Source organism: Monodelphis domestica, chromosome 4, assembly GCF_027887165.1.
Source record: "Monodelphis domestica isolate mMonDom1 chromosome 4, mMonDom1.pri, whole genome shotgun sequence".
In the NCBI taxonomy this organism is placed as follows: domain Eukaryota; kingdom Metazoa; phylum Chordata; class Mammalia; order Didelphimorphia; family Didelphidae; genus Monodelphis; species Monodelphis domestica.
In genome coordinates, this window is record NC_077230.1 from 11,350,633 (window position 1) to 11,370,676 (window position 20,044).

At 38.5% G+C, this 20,044-nt stretch overlaps 1 protein-coding gene across 26 annotated transcripts in view; it reads left to right on the plus strand.

The window, feature by feature from the left end:
• The window catches only part of TIAM1 (TIAM Rac1 associated GEF 1), a 302,352-nt gene that overhangs the window by 173,234 nt on the left and 109,074 nt on the right, over positions 1-20,044 (plus strand). For all 26 annotated transcript variants that reach the window (XM_056826011.1, XM_056826024.1, XM_056826021.1 and 23 more), the window contains one exon: positions 8,048-9,024. In XM_056826011.1, the coding sequence (XP_056681989.1) occupies positions 8,059-9,024 (966 nt within the window). In that variant the 5' untranslated portion in view covers positions 8,048-8,058. The remainder of the gene's footprint in view (positions 1-8,047; positions 9,025-20,044) is intronic.

Here is a 20,044-nt window from a genome sequence, read left to right on the forward strand (position 1 = left end):
GTTAGGAAGATCTGAGTTCAAATGTGGCCTCAGATACTCCCTTGGTGACCCTGGGTAAGCCTCAGTTTCCTCATCTATAAAATGAGCTGGAGAAGGAAATGGCAAACCACTTCAGTACCTTCACCAAGAAAACCCCAAATGGGATTACAAACAGTTAGATACAACCGAAGTGACTGAAGAACATCAAAATCTAAATTATTTGATAACGAGCCAATCAGAGCCCTTAATTTTATTTCTTTAAAACTCTTACCTCCTGATTTAGAATCAATACTAAGTATTTGTTCTAAGGCAGAAGAGTGGTAAGGGCTAGGCAATGGGGGTTAAGTGACTTGCCCAGGGTCACACAGTGCCTGTAGCCACATTTGAACTGAGGACCCCCTATCTCCAGGCTTGGCTCTCTATCCACTGACCCACCTACCTACCCTGTGATATTCTTTTTATTTAAATCATGTACTCATTTGGCAGTTCTGGGGTTTTCCTCAGAAATGCTTGAATATCCATTTCTTTGCTGTTCCCAGGATGATAACTTAATTTTGCAGAGTAAGTTATTGTTAGTTCTAAGCTTGTTTCTTCTACATTTTGGTATATTGTATTCCAAATGGCCCTCTCATTTATGATAGAAACTTTTTGGTCTTGTATTATCCTGATTAGAAATCTTGGGTACTTGAATTCTTTTTGAATGCTGACAGGAATTATTTGGTGTGGGAGCTTTGGCTTTTGGTTGTGTTACTCCTGAGACTTTCTTTTTTCAGATTGCCTTTAATGTCTTTACTTTGTCCTCTCGTTCTACTAGATCTAGGCAGTTTTAAATGATGATTTCTGAAAATATCGTGACTAAATATATTGAAAGTATTGAGGAATTTTCTTTATTGTGACTTTGAAGACATCCATTGAACCTTTTCTTTAAAAAACCCTTACCTTCCATCTTGGAATCAATACTGTGTATTTGTTCCAAGGCATAGAGTAGTAAAGGCTAGGCACTGGGGATTAAGTGAATTGCCTCAGGTCTCATAGGCAGGAAGTTTCTGAGGTCAGATTTGAACTCAAGTCCTCCTATGTTTAGACCTAGCTACCAACTGTAAAAATTAAATTTATATCTCTAATAATAAAATATCTCATGAGGTTTATTAAGGATCATTAGAAATCAAGGGATAAAGAGGATACAAAATAAAAACCATATGCCCATGACTGATAGCCATTTTCAAATTTTCCCCATCTTACTACCATCATTGCTGATGCTACATCATGCATAAAAAAGAGGATGTGGGAGGTGTTAACTGCCAGTTAAATACCAATAACGTGATTTTACCAGCGTGGAGATGCAGGAGAGATTATAGGGAATTCTGGGAAATACCAAGGACTTTTGGAGAATGAAGTCAAAGGTTCAAAATCTCCATTTATGTAGTTTTTCATTGTGGTTGGTGTTTTCTTTGATTTATGCATTTCTTCTGCTTCAGTTCTTGAACTGGTTTTTGGGCCAGGGCCATACTTTGTCCTCTACTGTTCTTTTGGGAAGTTTAATTGTTTTTTTTGGTTCCAGATTCTTGCACTAATCTCTACTTCCCAGTATTTGTCCCTCCAAAATCCAGAGAGCTGGATCTTCAGGTCCTCTCTGGCATCACTGGGTAGTAATAGAGACCTCAGAGCCTCTAAACTTTGACTTTCCCAGGCTGAGCACTAATGGCACAGTTCTGGTTAGCAATGTTCTCTAGAGGTGGGGCTTTCTCAAGAGAACCTTCTACTCTTGCCACCTTTGGATATAGAGTCTAGCAGGTTACACTTGTCTGATGTCTGGTTGTTTTGGCACTTGGTTTGCTTGATTGGCTCCCTTTCCTTTTGCCATCTGGCTTTTGTCTAAGCTTTTGTGGACCCCTGGGATTAAAGAAGTCACAGTATTTTTTAATTGGATTCCTTGATCATTTTGATTAGGCATGAATTTCAGGTGGATTTCTATTTGGGTGCTCAGGAGGCCCTCTTGGTAGGAAATCTACTCCCATCATCCTGGTGAGCTTTTGCCTCAACCATTGTTTGATTCTCCCATTCCAGGGGAACTCCTAAAAGTCTTATGCCTCCTGATCCAAATCTGAATTTGAAGAGCTAATATCTTGAAATGCTCACTGTCACCACTTGCCTCTATTTTCCTACAAAGGTCTATATATGTTGTGGAGACTCAAAGTTTGTAGAAATTCAAGGTCACTGATAGTTGTAAAGAGAGAAAAGAACCCATGACAGAATCCTGGGGAACACTCATAGGAGAGATGATATATCTGATAAACAGAGAATCAAGGAGGAGACAGTGATCAGTAGTGTCAGATGTGATATCATTTTCAAGAATAAGATTAAAGAAAAGGTCTTCATCAGATGCGGCAATTTAGAAATAACTAGGAACTTAGGAAAAAACATTTTTAGTTGAGTAGTAAGGCAGGAAACCAGATTTAAAAGGTTGAAAAAGTGGCGAGATAAGAAGAAACTGGCAAAAAGTATGGTCAGCTTTTTATAGAAATTTGGATTAGAAATAGAAAAATATAAGATGATTTGGGGAGATGGAAGGGTCTCATGAAGGTGGGTTTTTTTTTAAAAAACCTTTACCTTCTGTCTTAGAATCAATACTGTGTATTGGTTCCAAGGCAGAAGAGTGGTAAGGGCTAGGCCATGGGGGTCAAGTGACTTGCCCAGGGTCACACACCTAGGAAGTCATGAAGATTTTTTTAAGAATATGGAAGACTTGTTTGAAGGCAACAAAGAAAGAGCCAGAAGGGAGGAGGCAATCTCTTAGAGAAAGAGAGGAAGGGAATGGAATCAAGGACAAACATAAAGGGATTATCTTCAGCTAGGAGGCTAACAAGTAGGGTATGATATCAAAGTGTTGAGAGAGGTAGAAAAGGAAAGAACAAGGACTTCACATGTAATGGCCTCTTTTATTGTCAAAGTATGAGGTGAAGTTATCATCATGGAAATTTGGGAGAAATGGAGGTGTGAGAGGTCCATAGGTAGAAGAGGGCATTTGTAATTTATTTGGTAGCTGTAGTTAGAGCCCAATCGAAATTAGTTAATCTATATTTGTGATGGACCCAATCAGCTTGGTGGTATCCTTTAAGCTTTCTTCTGTAGCATAATCATAAAATCAAAGGTGATATGATGGGACTAATTTAAGGTCGGGATTTGATTTTATTAAAAAAGCAAAACAAAACCCGCACCTTCTGTCTCAGAATCAATAGTCTGTGTCAGTTCCAAGGCAGAAAAGTGGTAAGGTATAGGCAATTGGGGTTAAATGACTTGCTTGGGGTCTCACTCACGGCTAGGAAGTGTATGGAGCCAAATTTGAACCTAGGACCTCTCATCTCCAGGCCTGGCCACCTAATGCCTCAGGGTTGGGGTTTTCCAAGGCATGGTTAGTGATTGTCCATGGAATTTAATGGGAATAAAAGACAGGGTGGAGCTGACCTGGCTAATTATAGGTCAAGAATGGGAAAGGAGGAAAAGTGAAATCTAATAGCAGTTCTAATAACCTGGGAAAATCCTGAGGGATGAGAGATTTGGGGTAAGGCACAGGAGGAGAACTCTCTCGGGAAATGGCAAGATCTGCTGTGTGAGCCTTGTTGCATGTAGCTGAGGTATAAATATGGAGTAGGTCTTGGGATGTAAGAAGAAGGAACTGAGAGGTTAGAGTATTTGAAGGAACATATAACATGCATGAGTAAAAGTTGGGGAGGAGAAAATTGTGAGCCAGAAATGAAGTATTCAGTGATGATGACCAGGTTTCTTTGAGCTGAAGAGGATGAAGGGAATTTGAAAAAATCAACAATAAAGGGAAGTTCATTAATGATTGAGCATAGCTTCCAGAACATACAATAGAAAGGGATACAGAGGAGAAAAAGGAATAAGAAATGGTAGGATGGAAATGAGAGTATGATGGCGGTAGATTGGGAAGGGAGCTTTTACTCTGCTAGACAATGTCATTTATGACTATGATTTAGGGGAGCTAGAAAGGGCAAATTTGTTAGTTATGGGTGCCAGTTGGTTGGGGCTCTCTTATGATGGAAGATTATACTAGTGAGATATTTCCTCTCTAAATACTGTGAAGTTGAGTGTGTTGGTGGCCAGGGGTTCAAGTTTGATGTTTCCTAGGAATCAACTGAATTCACATGTAGTGTCATCATACTAATTGCATCCTAAGGTAGCAGACCTGAAAGAGATTTCCTGAAAATGGAGGTCACTGTCAGAACTAATACTTTTGATGTTCTGTTTAGTAAACTAAGTTTGTCATTGTTGTTGAATTGTTTCAGTCATGCCCAACTCTTGGTGACCCCATTTGGAGTTTTCTTGATGAAGATGCTGGAGTGATTTGCCATTTCCTTCTCCAGCCAATTTTACAAAGAAGGAATTGAGGCAAACAAAATTATGTGACTTGCCCATGGTCACACAACTAGTAAGTGTCTGAGGCCAGATTTGAACTCAGAAAGATGAGTCCTCCTGACTTTAGGCTGTTAGGGGTAAAACTTATGGTCAGACTGAGTATATTTAATTGGTCACCAGGGATTTAATTTCTAAATCTCCCAAAAATGAATTACTAAAGTCAAATGGAATTTATGGTAGTTTATTTTACAATAGAGGGAAAATATTAAAGTAGAGAGACAAAAAAGAGAGAGAGGGAGAAAATTTCATGATTAAGTGGGATATTTACACCTTTGGTGATTAGTTCTAACATGGGCAGATCTTCCCACTCAACTTTAAGTACTGAGTTTACCTTTTTGGGGATTAATCAACAAATAGAGGATTACAATTTAATCTTCACAATCCAGGAAGAGCCAAGTTATCTTCATTGTTACAATCAGGGGAGAGCCAAATCCAATCTTCACAAGGCCCAGCACTGGATCTACTGGACCACTGAAATTTTAGTGAGATGAAATAAATCCTGGTTGAGGTAATAATGGGCCTTTATTGAAGTTCCAAAGCTTTCCAGTTCTAGGCATGGTGTTTAAGGCTCATTCCTAAGATGGTACCCTAGAATCTTTTTTTTTTAACCCTTACCTTCTGTCTTAGATTCAATACTAAGTAGCAGTTCTAAGGCTGAAGAGCAGTTTAGGACTAGGCAATTGGGGTTCAGTGCCTTGCCCAACACCTAGCCAGGAAGTGTCTGCAGTCACATTTGAACCTGGGTCCTCCCAATTCCAGGCCTGGTTTTCTATTCCCTGAGCCACCTACCTGCCCCAGCCCCCTAGAATCTCAGTGTTGGAGTATACTTCAGATATGTTCTAGGTCAACATATACCTAAACACCAACCCCCAACAAGTAATTATTCTGCCTTTGCTTGAACAAGTCCAGTGATAGAGAGATCATTCTTTATTGAGACAGTCCATTCCTCTTTAGGAACTTGTATCTAATCTGAAGACACTAGTCTTTTTTTTTTTAATTTTAGTTTTTATTTTTAAAAATTATTAAATTAATTAATTTAGAATAATTTTTCATGATTACAAGAATCATGTTTTTTCCCTCTCCTTCCCCCAACCCCCTCATGTAGCTGACATGCAATTCCACTGGGTTTTACATGTGTCGATGATGAAGACCTATTACCATATTATTGATATTTGCATTGGGGTGATCATTTAGAGTCTACAGCCCCAGTCATATCCCCACCAACCCATGTGATCAAGCAGTTGTTTTTCTTCTGTGTTTCTACTCCCCCAGTTCTTCCTCTGAATGTGGTTAGCATCTTTCTCATAAGTCCCTCCTAATAGTTCTGGATCACTGCATTGCTACTAGTAGAGAAGTCCATTACATTCGATTGTGCCACAGTGTATCAGTCTCTGTGTACAATATTTTCCTGGTTCTGCTCCTTTCGCTCTGCATCACTTCCTGGAGGTTGTTCCCGTCTCCATGGAATTCCTCCACTTTATTATTCCTTTGAGCACAATAATATTCCATCACCAACATATGCCACAATTTGTTCTTGGGCATCCCCTCATTTTCCAATTTTTTGCCACCACAAAGAGCGCAGCTATGAATATTCTTGTACAAGTCTTTTTCCTTATTATCTCTTTGGGGTACAAACCCAACAGTGGTATGGCTGGATCAAAGGGCAGACAGTCTTTTAGCTCCTTTTGGGCAGAGTTCCAACTTGCCCTCCAGAATGGTTGAATCTGAAGACACCAGTCTTAAAGCACTGCATTACTTGGTGCCAAATCTTTTGGAGGGATAATAAGAGTTAAGGGGGTCATAGCATGAAGAGGTTGATAGCCTGGAATGATAGATGGAATGATAGGCAAGCAATCTGCATTTGATAAGCATTTTCATTTTTTATTTTAGATCTTATTTTTCCTTTTTTTTTTTAACATTTCTGCCTTCACTTGAATGATTTTCCGAATAAAACTGTTAATGGTACTATTTGATGAGTGTCTAGGAAATTGACATTATTGTTCCCTTGCCAATACGAAGACTGTATGGACAAACAGGCTATTCCCAAGGCAGTGTCGCCACAGTGAATGGAAGACCTATGAGGTCCCTTCTCTGGCATGTACTAGTTGTGTCACCTTGGGCAAATCACTTAACCCCTCAGTGCTCCAGGGGCCTTTCTAAGACCGAAAGGTGCAGCAAAGGTGGTGTTTTCTTTCATGGGAATTCATGATTCAAGTGAAACCTCAGCTCTGGTCCTGTCTCTAACTCACTCGCTCCTACACAGCCATAAAAAACGACACAGTGTGGAAATGTGTTCAGTCTTCCTTCCCTCTTGCAAGGGGGGCCTGTTTGGAGTTGGAGTCGGGGAGCCCTCTCTGGTGCCTTTGTTTGTAAGTGCCATGCTAAGTTTTTGGCTGCTACTTAAAGACTCTGGAAGTGGCAATGAGTTCTTTGCTTTGGAATATTTAATTCCTTTCAGTGAGAAAAGTAGTTCCTAAAAGCTGAGTCATATTTAGTGGTTTCGTAATGTATCTTTCTGTTTGCAGTGGTGTACCAGATTCATGTTCTTCGGTTAGATTTGATCCCAGAAATAAACTCATTAGCATGTTACTAAACAGAGAACTAGCTGCCCCCCCCCCCTACTCACAATCATCGTGCTTAAAAGCCATCTTTTTTTTTTTTTTAATCCTGTGGAGTTGCAGGTAAAGTCCATTTTTCTTAAAGCTTTGACCTATCAGACAGAGAAGATAGGACTTAGAATTTTAACGATTTCCTTTTATTAGTGGTTATATAATATGGACGAACACATTTTCTATAGTAATGAATGTTGTTCTGAAGAGGATAATCATTGATAATCATAGCTACAATCTACCAATTCTCTTTATCTCCCCAGTACTATAAGGGAATGATGCTTAAAAGGTGATTCTCTCATGTTCTATGAAGAGCTAGCCAAGGTATCCAGTCAAATTTAATGAAAAATATCTCCCCCAAGAGGGCAGCTGGGTGGCTCAGTGGATTGAGAGTCAGGCCTAGAGATGGGAGGTCCTAGGTTCAAATCTGGCCTCAGACACTTCCCAGCTGTGTGACCCTGGGCAAGTCACTTGACCCCCGTTGCCTAGCCCTTTACCACTCTTCTGCCTTGGAACCAATATACTATATTGGTTCTAAGGCAGAAGGTAAGGGTTTAAAAAAAATCTCCCTCTTCATTCAGTGAAAAAAGGCAAACCAACAATCTGCCCAGCATTTTAGGATGTCCAGTTAATTTTTTTAGGGATGGATGAAAGAATTTTTTAGCTCAATTTTAAAATTCAGTTCTTATTTTTTATCTAAGAAAGTTAAAAAAGATTTATAGGCATTTACTGGGGACATATTCCTACTATGTGCCATAACTTCTGTGTGAAGGCAAATATCGGTAACCCTCCTTTTCCAAACCCCCTTCCCTTAGTATCAATTCTTGCAGTTGTCAAGAGTTTTTACTTTTCAGAGGGCCCAATGGAATGCTGTTAGAATAGCTATGATTCCCTCCCTAATTCCTGTGAAATGAAGTGTCCTGCATTATGTCTCCCCTTTTTCTTCATGTTTTGAAATGCTTATACATGCCGGTGGTTCGATTAATCAGATTTCTTCCACCCCACACCCCTTTGTCTTACAGACCACAAAACCATGGGAAATACAGAAAGCCAAAATGTAGAGCACAGGTTTTATGGTGAGAAGCAGGGGAACCTGTCCAGGAAGCATACGTCCCATTCCCTTCGCCTGTCCAACAAGACCCGACGGATGAGGCATGCTTCCTCTGCAAGGGTGATCCACAGGAACTCTGAAGTGAGCACTCGATCCAGCAGCACTCCGAGCATCCCACAGTCGCTGGCAGAAAATGGCATGGAGCCCTTCTCCCAAGAGGGCAACCTAGAAGATTTTGGGAGCCCCCTTTGGGTGAGCCGGGTGGGCATGGGCTTGAGACCAGTCTCTTGTCACACCGATTCTTCCATTGCTCCTAGCATAGACAGCAGCACAATCCTTACAGCAGCCTCTGCACAAAGCATGCCAGACTCTGAGGAGACCAGGCATTATGGGAATGACTCTACCTATCTGCCTGAGGGAGGCAGAAGGCAGCGTCCCTATACAACCAATGGGACCACATTCATGGAGACTTCAAGCTTTAAAAAGAAACGCTCGAAATCTGCAGACATCTGGCGGGAGGACAGTTTGGAATTTTCGCTCTCCGATCTGAGCCAAGAACATTTAACAAGCAACGAAGAAATCTTGGGTTCCGTGGAAGAGCGAGACCGTGGGGAGGATCGGGGGATGGAAGCCAGGGATGGTCCCCAGCAGCTGAGTGCCTGCCATCGTGCCAATTCCCTGGGTGCCTTGTATGTACCCCAGAACAATGGAGTAAAAGCAAGTCATGGACCAAGGAACAAATTTGTGGGATATTGTGGGAATTTAATGTCTGATGTTCAAGATCTTGCAAACCGTAAGATGCCATCAGCCGTTGCCGAGGATACTCCTCCGTACAGTAATTATAATACACTTCCCTGTAGGAAATCTCACTGTCTTTCTGAAGGTGCCACCAACCCACAAATTAGCCATAGCAACAGCATGCAAGGCAGAAGAGCAAAAACAACTCAGGTAAAGTGATTTAATTCTACTTGAGCATTTTGGAAATGATCTTTAAAAATATACAGCTTTGTCGTTAGAATAGCCCGTTCATTTTGATCAGCTTTTAACTTTTCTGACTACCATTTTAAAAGAACTAATAGATATGCTGGTAGTTCTGTTGCTGCTTTTCTCAGGAGAAGCTCTTCTGGTTCCCTTATCTCGCAGTTTGTTGGATAAGAGAGGGGAGAGGAACCGGAAACAGGAGGAATTTGTCTGTGCTAACTTTATAAATTTCATTTCTTTCAACATTCTTCTTATTTTAGATACCCTGTCTCCATGCACAGAATACTGTGGTATTGGTGGTAGAGTCAGGAAGCTTGACCTCAAATCATTTTAGCCTCTATATTTAATCCAGTGGTCCTTCAAATTAGTGGGAGGAGGGTTAGAGGATCGTTTGTTGGATTTCTTACCTTAGAGACACTTTGGATGAGTAAAGTAGCTTGCATTTGATTTTCTTTGCTACAGAATAAGTGGTTGGCAGACTGTTTTATCTTCTTAGAACCAGTTCAATTTTCTGGCTCAAAGAATTGGAAGACCTGAGTTCTTTTCCTTGCTGTCCTGTTCCTCCTTCTCTCTCCCTCCCCCCATTAGTTTTATGATCATGATCAAGTTTATGAAAACTTTTTTGCTCTCAACTTCCTCCATAAAATGGGAACTGATGCTTGCCCTTCCTGTCTCCCAGTGTGGTCGTAAGGATTATATGGAATTGCTTTGAAAAGTTAAAATTTCTATGTGGCTACAAGGTCATAATAATTATCACTGTTGTCGTTATGAATAGTTATAATGCTAACAAATCTTTCCCTGCTTCTCATTCTGTTCTTGGGCCCAAGTTTCATGGAAAGGAAGCCTTTGGTTTTTGTTGGAGGTTCTAGTTAGGGCAATTTCTCTTTAAGTTATTTATATTGAAAACTCCAGCAGGACCAGGATCATTCTGCTTAGACTAGATTGGTGGTAATAAGTAGGGAGGTAGTCAAGCAATCACTCCTGACCAAAAATGGCATGTCTTTTTGGCATATTGGTTTGCCTTTTGAAGATATTCATTCCTACTCTCAAAACACTAAGCTACCATATCATCTTTTATACAATGACCATTTTCAATGGAATGGTGAACCTGAAACTATGAAACCGATTCAGAGACGAATTAGAAAAGGAAAATTGACATTACTTTTTAATTCCTTGGTTCCTATTCATATCCATATTATTTATCATTGTCCTACAGTACAATGATGTTTGCTTGCTATCTTGTGACCTTCCTCTCTTGGGGAGGTGAACATCAACTATACTGATAGTCAAACAATTTTTGCCAGGATTCTCTTCTCAAGTGGCTGATAGTCAAAGCCAAGGTGCCCTGGATTTTGAGTGTTTTTCCTTTCAGTTAACGTGATTCATTGGGTCAGTGAGAAGGAGAAGTGAGAGATAACTACATAGTGAATAAATGAAAGGTTTTATAGGATTCACAGAAATGAAGATCATACTGAAATTTTAGGGGGGAAATAAGGTCTTCTTAGAATTTACCTTAGACTTGAATTTGAGAAAACTTTGCCCAGAACACATTTTCCGAATTTTAGATTCGTGCTTAACTCTCTCTTAGTTTCACATTTTCAAAACTGAGAAGAGCCAGATTTAGGTGGATATGTAAATGGAGATGTAAACCCATTGGGCAAGGTACCTTGTATATTATGGACACTTGATAAATTTATTGACCGACTTAAAGTCTGATCCATTTATTTATTTATGGAAAGTAAATGTCTTCAAGGTCATATCAGTAAGGAAAAGACCTTTGATTTCTCGATGTAGATCATATTTCTATAACTTATTAGAGAAGTCCTAGATACAGTCTGATGCTTTAGTGTACATCAGGCATTAATACCCACAAAGCATTTCTGACTTCTATGTATGTAGATCCGATGTTATATACTGCCTCAAAGTATTTAATTGGGAGAATCTGAATTAGAGGTTGATTCTATTCATCTCTACAGAAACACTAAGTCCAGAGTTTAATTAGAATCTAGTCTTACTTTTGAAACAGGTTTAGCACTTTCTAATGTCTTTATGTAGTTAGTTATAACATTTTCATTCTCATAATCTTCTTTCCTGTCCTTTTGGGACTTTTGAAGAAGATCTTCGAGAAATTCAGTAATGCTATTTAAGAAGAAAAGCCATGTTCTATGTTTAAAGAAGAAGAAATATATTGTATCCATTTGAATATAACTTCCACGGAGCAGTTCTTTGTAAAATGGCATAAGAAAATGATTATTGATAGTAGATAATACAAGCTCCTTATTGAGCCAATAGCAGTGATTTGAAATTCCTGTTATTAGTTATATTAAATCACAATGTGGCAGAAGGTACTACCTCATTGCATCTGGAGACATAACTGCTATCTATCACTTAGGCAGGGTAACAAGATAAAACATTTCTCACTCAGATCATAGCTCACAGGAGCATAGAATGTCGAGCTAGCAGTAACTAGAGACCATCCAATTCAAGCATATTTTTTAGGGAAAGAAACTAAGATCCAGATAGGCTAAATAACTTGCCAAAAGTTTCATAATTACTGAGTGATAAAAATAACTTGAATCCAAGTCCCTCCACTTCAAAGCCTGGCCTTTCCCCCTACTCTTGTTGCTGTGTCTCCAAAGGTAATTTTGAATCACAGGGTGCTGACATTGTTGAGGTGAGAAAAGAAGAAAATATTGGGTTTATCATCTAACCTAAAAGCTCTTCAAGATAACAAAATTAAAACCCGCCGAAGACCACAGACACAGTAGAGAGAAGACTTAAGTTTCTTGACTCCAAGTTCATTACTCATGAGGGGAGCTATAAGTTATATAAATGATTAGACACTATAATATGGGACTATAAAAGGATTCTCACTCCTCACTCTACTGTAGTTGCAGAGACAACTACAATTCTTTCCAGCCCATATTGCTCTTGTTCTTCTCTGCTAACTTTTTTGAGGATTCCGTCACACTGGGTGCCCCTATTTTCTTTCCTCCTACTTTCTCCCAAACCCTAACCCTCTGTAGTCTGGTTTGGCCCTGACTTCATCATTTGACTGAAACTGCTCTTTCTAAAAGTACCAGTGATCCCTTCCTTGCCTAATTGAATGGCCTTTTCTCAGTCCTTATCTTTGACTCTGACATTAACCCTCTTCTTTTTGATATTCTTTCATCTTTAGTTCTTCCTGACAAGTCTCTCTCCTGATTCTCTTGCTATATGTGTTTCCTTCTCAATCTCTTTTTTTCTGGTTCTGCATATTCAACTAAACATGGGTGTTCCCCAAATCTCTGCTCTCACCCCCTTCTACTTCTGTACACGCTTATTTGGTGATCTCATCAGTTCCCAGGAAGTCAATATCATATTTATAAAGATGATTTCCAGTTCAGTAGATCCAGGTTTTACCTGTATTTTGAGCTCTCTAATTACTGGCTGCTTTTTGGACATCTGGCACCGATAGCTGGTAGTCAAACTCAATATGTCCAAAACTGAATTCATTATCTTTTTCTGCCCCTAAAATCTTCCCTATTCCTGTGGACAGGCTATCATCCTTCCACTTAGCTAGAATGGCAACATCTGTGTCACTTTTACTTCATTGCTCACCCCACAAGGCTAATCTATTGCCAAATCTTGGCATTCACCAGAATCTCTTGTATTCTTCCCCTCTCTATTCCCACTGCCACCACTTCATGTCCTCCATGGCCACAGAATTGATCAAATTCCTTAGTCTGTCAAAACTGTTGGTCTTTGCGGTGTTTGAAATTGTAGACATTGTTTTCCTTGATCTGTTCATTTAATTCATTTAATTTCAGTTCGTACAAGGAAACCTGGGTTTCTCTTCAAACACTCTTTTAACATTTCTTACAGCAAAATAGCATTACGTCCCATTCATATACCATAACTTGTTCCACAGTTCCCTAACTAGTGGGCACTCCCTTAGATTCCAATGCTTTGTCTCCACAAAAAGAGCTGCTATAAAGATTTGTGTACACATGGGTCCTTTTTCTCATCCTTTGATTGATCTCTTTGGGGTATGACTGTGTCAAAGGCTACTAACTGTTTAATAAATGTTGAGGCATTGTCCCGAATTGCTTTCTAAAATGGCAAGATGTACAGTTGATTTTTCAATCCAAATATAAAGCTTTTTATTTATCCCTATTCAAACTCATCTTGTTATGATGAGATCCATTGTTCTCAGCCTATTGAGGTATTTTTAAAATCTAACCTTGATCCGTGAATGTATTTGAACAAATACATTGGAGGGGAGAGCTATATGAAAATCAAATCAGCATGCCTTTTGTTTTAGGACAAGTCACTAATAAAAATATTAAATGGAATTGGCCTTCCATCCTCTTTTATCCAAGTCCACATGGATCAACAGTCTTTAAATCAACAATTTTCAAGATGCTGCTGTGGGTACTGTTAATTATTCTTTTTCTTAATGAAGTGCAGTACCTTCCTTAATTTGCTTCCTTTTCTGCCATTTTTGAAGTTTTGATACTTTCTCTTTTTAACATCACATTCATTTCCCAATATATCTCTCTCCTACTGAGTTGCCCTCCTTTGTAACAGATTTAAAAAGTTCTATGCTAATTATTTTTAAACATTCATAATGACATCTTTCTTGCTGCATCAAGACATAGCTTATTCACCATTTCAATTGTAATCCATTATAAAAATAGAATGAACTATGCCATAATATGATGTGCCAGTTGCCTTAGTAAAGACCACCATGTCTTTCATCCATTCTTGAGCTTCATGGCACTATTTTTAAAAAGCAGATCAGAAAGAAAATTAAAATAAAATTAAAAGCAGGTAAGGATATATTTAGAATCTGCTCTTCTTCCCAGGAGGCTATCAAATTCTTCATGTGATTTTTATGATGCTACTAAAATGGTTCAGATAAATATTATAGTCACTTTTGACTTTTTTGAAAAAATTCTAGCTAGTCATTAAAAAATGCATAGTTACATACTTGATTATGCAATAGAAACTTCCTTGAAAATTCTGTGAAAACTTGGAACAGAAAGATTTGTGCTGAATTGTAAGATTCATGAAGTTGTCTGATGAGTTTAAGCTCTTAATTGTAATAGAATGTTTTTTGCAGGAAATTATTATTTTTATCCTTTTCAGGCTATTTTCAGATATCTTCTGACCTGATGATGGGCTAGTTTTAGCAGTTAATTCTCTGCCCACCCAGAAAACATCAACATTTAGATCATTTCCAGGTTCTTTTTAAATAACATTTTTGGGCAGTTTCTTCCCTCCTCTAGTTCCTGAAGATAATTCAGAAAAGATCAGTTGCAATGACATAAACTGAAACAGGAAGTATCATGGAATCTAGTCCAGTCACCCTCATTTTTAGATAAGAAATCTGAATTTTAGGGAGGTTGGGGCTTGTGTTTTCTATAGAAACATGACCACTTTCAACCTTTACTCTTTATATGTAAGTGCCTATTTTCTGAGGTAGAACACAGGCCTGCTGAGAAGAATTGGAAGGGTCACTGTTTGAGTCCATGAACCGTTAAAAATTCTTTCTTTCTTTCTTTTTTTTCTTTTTTCTTTTTTTCTTTCCTTCCTTCCTTCCTTCCTTCCTTCCTTCCTTCCTTCCTTCCTTCCTTCCTTCCTTCCTTCCTTCCTTCCTTCCTTCCTTCTTTCTTTCTTTCTTTCTTTCTTTCTTTCTTTCTTTCTTTCTTTCTTTCTTTCTTTCTTTCTTTCTTTCTTTCTTTCTTTCTTTCTTTCTTTCTTTCTTCCTTCCTTCCTTCCTTCCTTCCTTCCTTCCTTCCTTCCTTCCTTCCTTCCTTCCTTCCTTCCTTCCTTCCTTCCTTCCTTCCTTCCTTCCTTCCTTCCTTCCTTCCTTCCTTCCTTCCTTCCTTCCTTTCTTTCTTTCTTTCTCTTAATTCTTACCTTCCTTCTTAGAGTCGAGTGATAATGATTAGGCAAGAGGGGGGTTAAACGACTTGCCCAGAGTCACACAGCTTGGACATGTCTGAATCAAGATTTGAACCCAATGCCTCTCATCTCTAGACCAAGCTCTCAATCCACTGAGTCACCTAACTGCCTTCTACTAGAAAGGAAAGTTTCAGTGGTACAGAATGTCATTTAGCCCTTTAAGTATATAGAAGAGGAAGAGTTCTGAAAAAACTGAGATAAGAATGTAGAACATTTCCTCCTTGTCACCCCAAAAAGCTTTCTCTTATTCTTCTGAGCTATAAAAATTAAATTCGATAATCATTTATTAAGTACCTATTGTATGCCCAGCTCTGCACTAAGCACTGGGGATACCAATGAGAAAAAGAGACTGCCTGAAAGAAGTTTACAATCTATTAGATTGTAATTGTGTGTGGAAGACCACACACAAAAGGAAGCAGATGGATGGAGGGGATGGAGATGGGGTAGCTGGAGTCAAAGCTAAGATGGATCGAAAATGGAGTTACTAGAAAGTGCTGTCTATAAAGTAAAGCTTATGGAGGAGTTTATTGCTCCACCCTCTAGCCTTAAGAAATGAATCTCTGGAATTCAACACAATGAATATCTTGAATAGGTATTAGAGGTAGATGAAGTGAAATCACATGAGGAAACTTGCTTCACTGTATTAGAATAATTCCTTCAAACAAATTGTAATGATCTGATAATATTTGATAGAATTTAGGATCATAGAATTTAGAATTTGAAAGACAGAAATAATCTGCCGGAAGCCTAGGATGATGACCACTGGGCTAATGAATCCCTCAGGTTCTGGGCATTTGGGTGTGCCTCGGGTGATAAGACAAGGAGTTGGAAGCTGGCAATCAACTGTTCCTTCCACATGGATTCGATTAAAAAATTCGAGGATTTGGTGTGCAATATTGGGCATATGTTTCCACTTACAGAAGCAATCAAAATTCTCTGCTTGAATCACAGATTTAGCTGTTACTTGAAGTTGTGAGCAATAAAGGTAGATAAATTCATCCTGTGCTGCACAGCTACTCACATAAAAATGTCTCCTCATCTCTTTACTTAACTTGGGAGGATGAGTAACTCAACGCATTCCTTAGGTTAGATAGAGTTAGAACTCTGGCAATCAGAAAGCATTTATTAAGCACCTACCAATGACAGAACAAACACAAAGGGTAAAACAGGCCTTCCTAAGAAGTAGCTTATAATTTAGTGTTGGAGGAACAATATCAAAATATGTACTGAATAAATATAAATGAAGAGGCAAAACACAAGGTAATTTGGGAGAAAGAACCCTAACAAGAAAGGCTTCGTGCAGAAAGTATTGTTTGACCTACATCTTCAAGAAAATACAGATTTTTTTTTGAGACACAGAGTGCATTACAGGCATTCAGAACTGCCAGTCAAAAACTTAAAGATGGGAAATGGGATGTTTTATGCAAGGACGGTTTATATCACAGACTCTGGGATGGGAAATTATGTCCATTGAGGATCAAAATCTAGGTTGAGGCCAGGTTATAAAAGATTTTAAGCTAAATTTTTTATATTTGATCTTGGGAGCAATAAGGAGCCACTCCTATTGATCAAGTAGGGAAGGTACGTGGTCAGATATACACTTAATTTGTATACTTTGGCAGTAGTGGAAATGGGCAATATGGATTAGAGTTATGAATAACCTGAAGCAGGGAAACCACTTAGGAAGCTGTAAAAAAAATCTAGGCAAGAGGTGATAAAAACCTGAATTAAAATGGTAGCTGGGTGAGTAGAAAGAAGTAAGATAATATAAAGACTCACATGGCTAGACTTGACAACTGGCTGACTATGTGGGGAACAGAAGAGTGAGAAGTTGAGGTTAATGTCACCCCTACAAACTTGGGAGACTGGAAAGATGTTGGTGCCTTCTAGAGAAACAGGGAAATTTGGAAGAGGGAGAGTGTTTAGGGGGGAAGATAATGAGTCCTTTTTTATACTGTTGCATTTAAGATGTCTCTGGGACATTAAATGGCCAAAAAGCAATTGATGATGAGAAAAGACTGCTCAGAGAACACACTGTGGCTACAAATATAGGTTGAGATCTATATCTGGGAGTCATCTGTATAGAGGTGATAGTTAAACAAAGCAATGGGAGGGGGGCTGGGAAAGGAGGGAGACAGAGAAGAAAGAAGGAGAAGCAGCAGCTAAATAGAAAGGTCCCATGGCTCTTAAGGTGTAGTGGTAATAAAAATGCTAGTACATTGATATGAATATATAAATTCTTATACTGATTCATTTGTCAAGGACAAGAACTTTGATGGAGAGAACTTTCTCTTCTGGGTTTTAAAGTATTTGTGACTTAGGACGAAGTGCAGACTACAACACCTGCAGAGGCAAATGACAGTCAGATCTCCACAAAGATTGGTTTCCTGGATGATGGTTTGAGGGACCAGGTCAGAACCTGGCCCAGGAATCAGAAGACATTGCTTTTCCCAAGACTTTTGGGCTCATAGTTTGTCAGGGCTGTCTGCATCTTGCACTCAGGGAGGGTAGAGTTTAAAGTCGGTGGGGTGGTGCTGTCACCTGAGTACTTTGTTGTTTTAGTTAACCTATCTTGAATGCCTTGCAAGTGAGATATCCCCATTTCTTTGGAGATTTATCCTAATTTTTCAGGTGGGTAAATTGAGGCTAAGAGAAGTTTAGAGACAAATCCAGGGGCACAAAAATAGAAAGTGTGTGAGGCAGGATTTGAATTTAGGTCTTCTCACCCTAAGCTCAGTGCAGTATGTCTTATTTTTAGCCCTTACCTTCTGTCTTAGAATTGATACTACCTATGAGTTCTAAGGCAGAAAAGCAGTAAGTAAGCAATTGGAGTCAAGTGACTTGCCCAGGGTCATACAACTGAGAAAGTGTCTGAGGCCATATTTGAACTTGGGTCTTCCTGATTCTAGGCCTGACTATCTGAGTCACCTAGCTCAGCACACTATATCTTAAATAACTTGCTAGTAAGTTACACAGCTAGTAACAGTATTTATATATCTAGCAAGTGTCAGAAGTGGGATTTGAACCTAGGTCTCCTGAATATATATCCCATGTTGATACTCTTGCATCACACTGACCTTCGTACAAATATCACTGCTTTAGAGAGAGAGGAACATAGTATTGGATAGTGTGTTAATATTTAATACAAATAAAAACATAACAGCATTTTATATGGTTTTGAGAAATGTTTGCTTTTAGCTTCATGCTTTCACGCCTAGATGTTAGAGCTGGAAGGGCAAACTGAAGCCAACTTCAGTTGGGCGAAGCAGATTGAAAGATCAAAAAAGATAAATTTTCTCCTTCTCCCAAAAAGGAGGTGAGGATGGAAAAGACAGATCCATTTTTCAATCAAGGCTACCAGAAATCTTCAAAATAAAAATGTTTGTGAGCCACTTAGAAAAAACTGAGCAAACTAAAGTTTTGACAGTGAAAAAAATGTAGTTAAGAAGACAAAGAAAAAAGTGCCAGATGAAACTATACTAGAAAACCATTAAGGGTAGCATCAAAGAAAAATAGTATAATCTCGATGCAACAAAAATGCATATTAAACATATTGAAAGAATGAAAGGGAAAAATGAAATCAGCAAAAACATTGTGAAATAAGCTAAAATGCTTATTCTAACTTGGGACCCTTAAAAGAAGATATTGAGAAATGTTGCAATTTAGAATTATCTCTGGAGAATTTAAATAAAAGAAATGATTCAAGGGAAAGCAGATTTTCCCCCATGGGATAGTATGGTTGAAACAACAGAGGAAGCAGGAAAAGAAAAAAAACTGCACAGAGAAAATTACTCAGTAAGAAATAGATTTTCATTTTGCATCCAAAAGGTTGTTTGTCAAGCATATTTGCTTCCTCTTAGTAGAGGACTAATGGAATGAATGTGTAGTAATGTAGAATGAAGTTTGTTTTACTTCAATGTATTTCTTTGTTTTAAGGGAGGGTTCTATTGGGAGGACAAACAACAGCAGTTTAAAAAATCATCAATAAAACACTTAACAAAAGGGAAGCAGATTTGGAAGCTATTCGGAAAGTTATAGATACGGAGGACAAAGGGAGAAAACATAAGAATGGTATTGCTTTCTAAAAACTGTGAAGAAAAAATAATTTGATGGTGGGGGTTAAGACATTGTATAAAAGGTTTAACAAAAAACAAGACAAAACAAACAAAAAACCCAGTAACTGGAGACAAGAGAAAGATGAAAAATGAGCAGAATTCACAAGATGCCAAAAGGGACAAATCCCAACTTCTCTTCATTCATGTGTTTAAGTTTCAAAACTACAGTGACAAGGAGTTAATGTTACAAGCAGTTGAGAAGTACTACATTTCAAAACATTTAAAACACAAAATGATCCTACAACAAGAAGACAAAATGGCAGCTGGGATATGATATGAAGAAAGATTAAGAATTAGACTTTCTTTTGAAAATTAACCCTTAGGTACTGCAAAACATTGCAAAGGACAAAATATGGTCCTAGGAAATGGAGACATTTGTGGAGAAAGAAGCCAACCTTAAAATAGTTTTTGAAAGAAAAAATAATCTGTTGTATAAATTATTTGATCCCTGGTAGAAAACTAGATTCATGGAAGAGGCTAGGCAATATAACCCTAGGACTAGAGATTCATGTGCTCACATTTGGTAAATTTCAAATCATTTACATCGGGGAAAGAATCGGTCAAAATCAGGGAAGTGAGGTAACAATATGGTGTGAAGTAGCATTGGCATTTATGATGGATGCCACACACAATGGATTTTTATGGAATAGGATGTGTGTATACATACATGTTTGTGTGAATAGATATATCCCAATCTACGTATATGTGGGTACACTGAGTGAGAGTGAGAGTGAGGGGGGTGTCACAATTATGGAAAGGAAAAGTTCTCAACTATTGACCAGGTACAAGAAATCTTAGGCCAAACAAATGCATTGGATAATTGATTATGTTGAAATTGGGATTATTTTAGTCCTGCTTCTGTAATAAAGCAGAAAGCAACAGATCAAAGGAAAAACCTTGACACCAAGAATCTATAAGGAAAT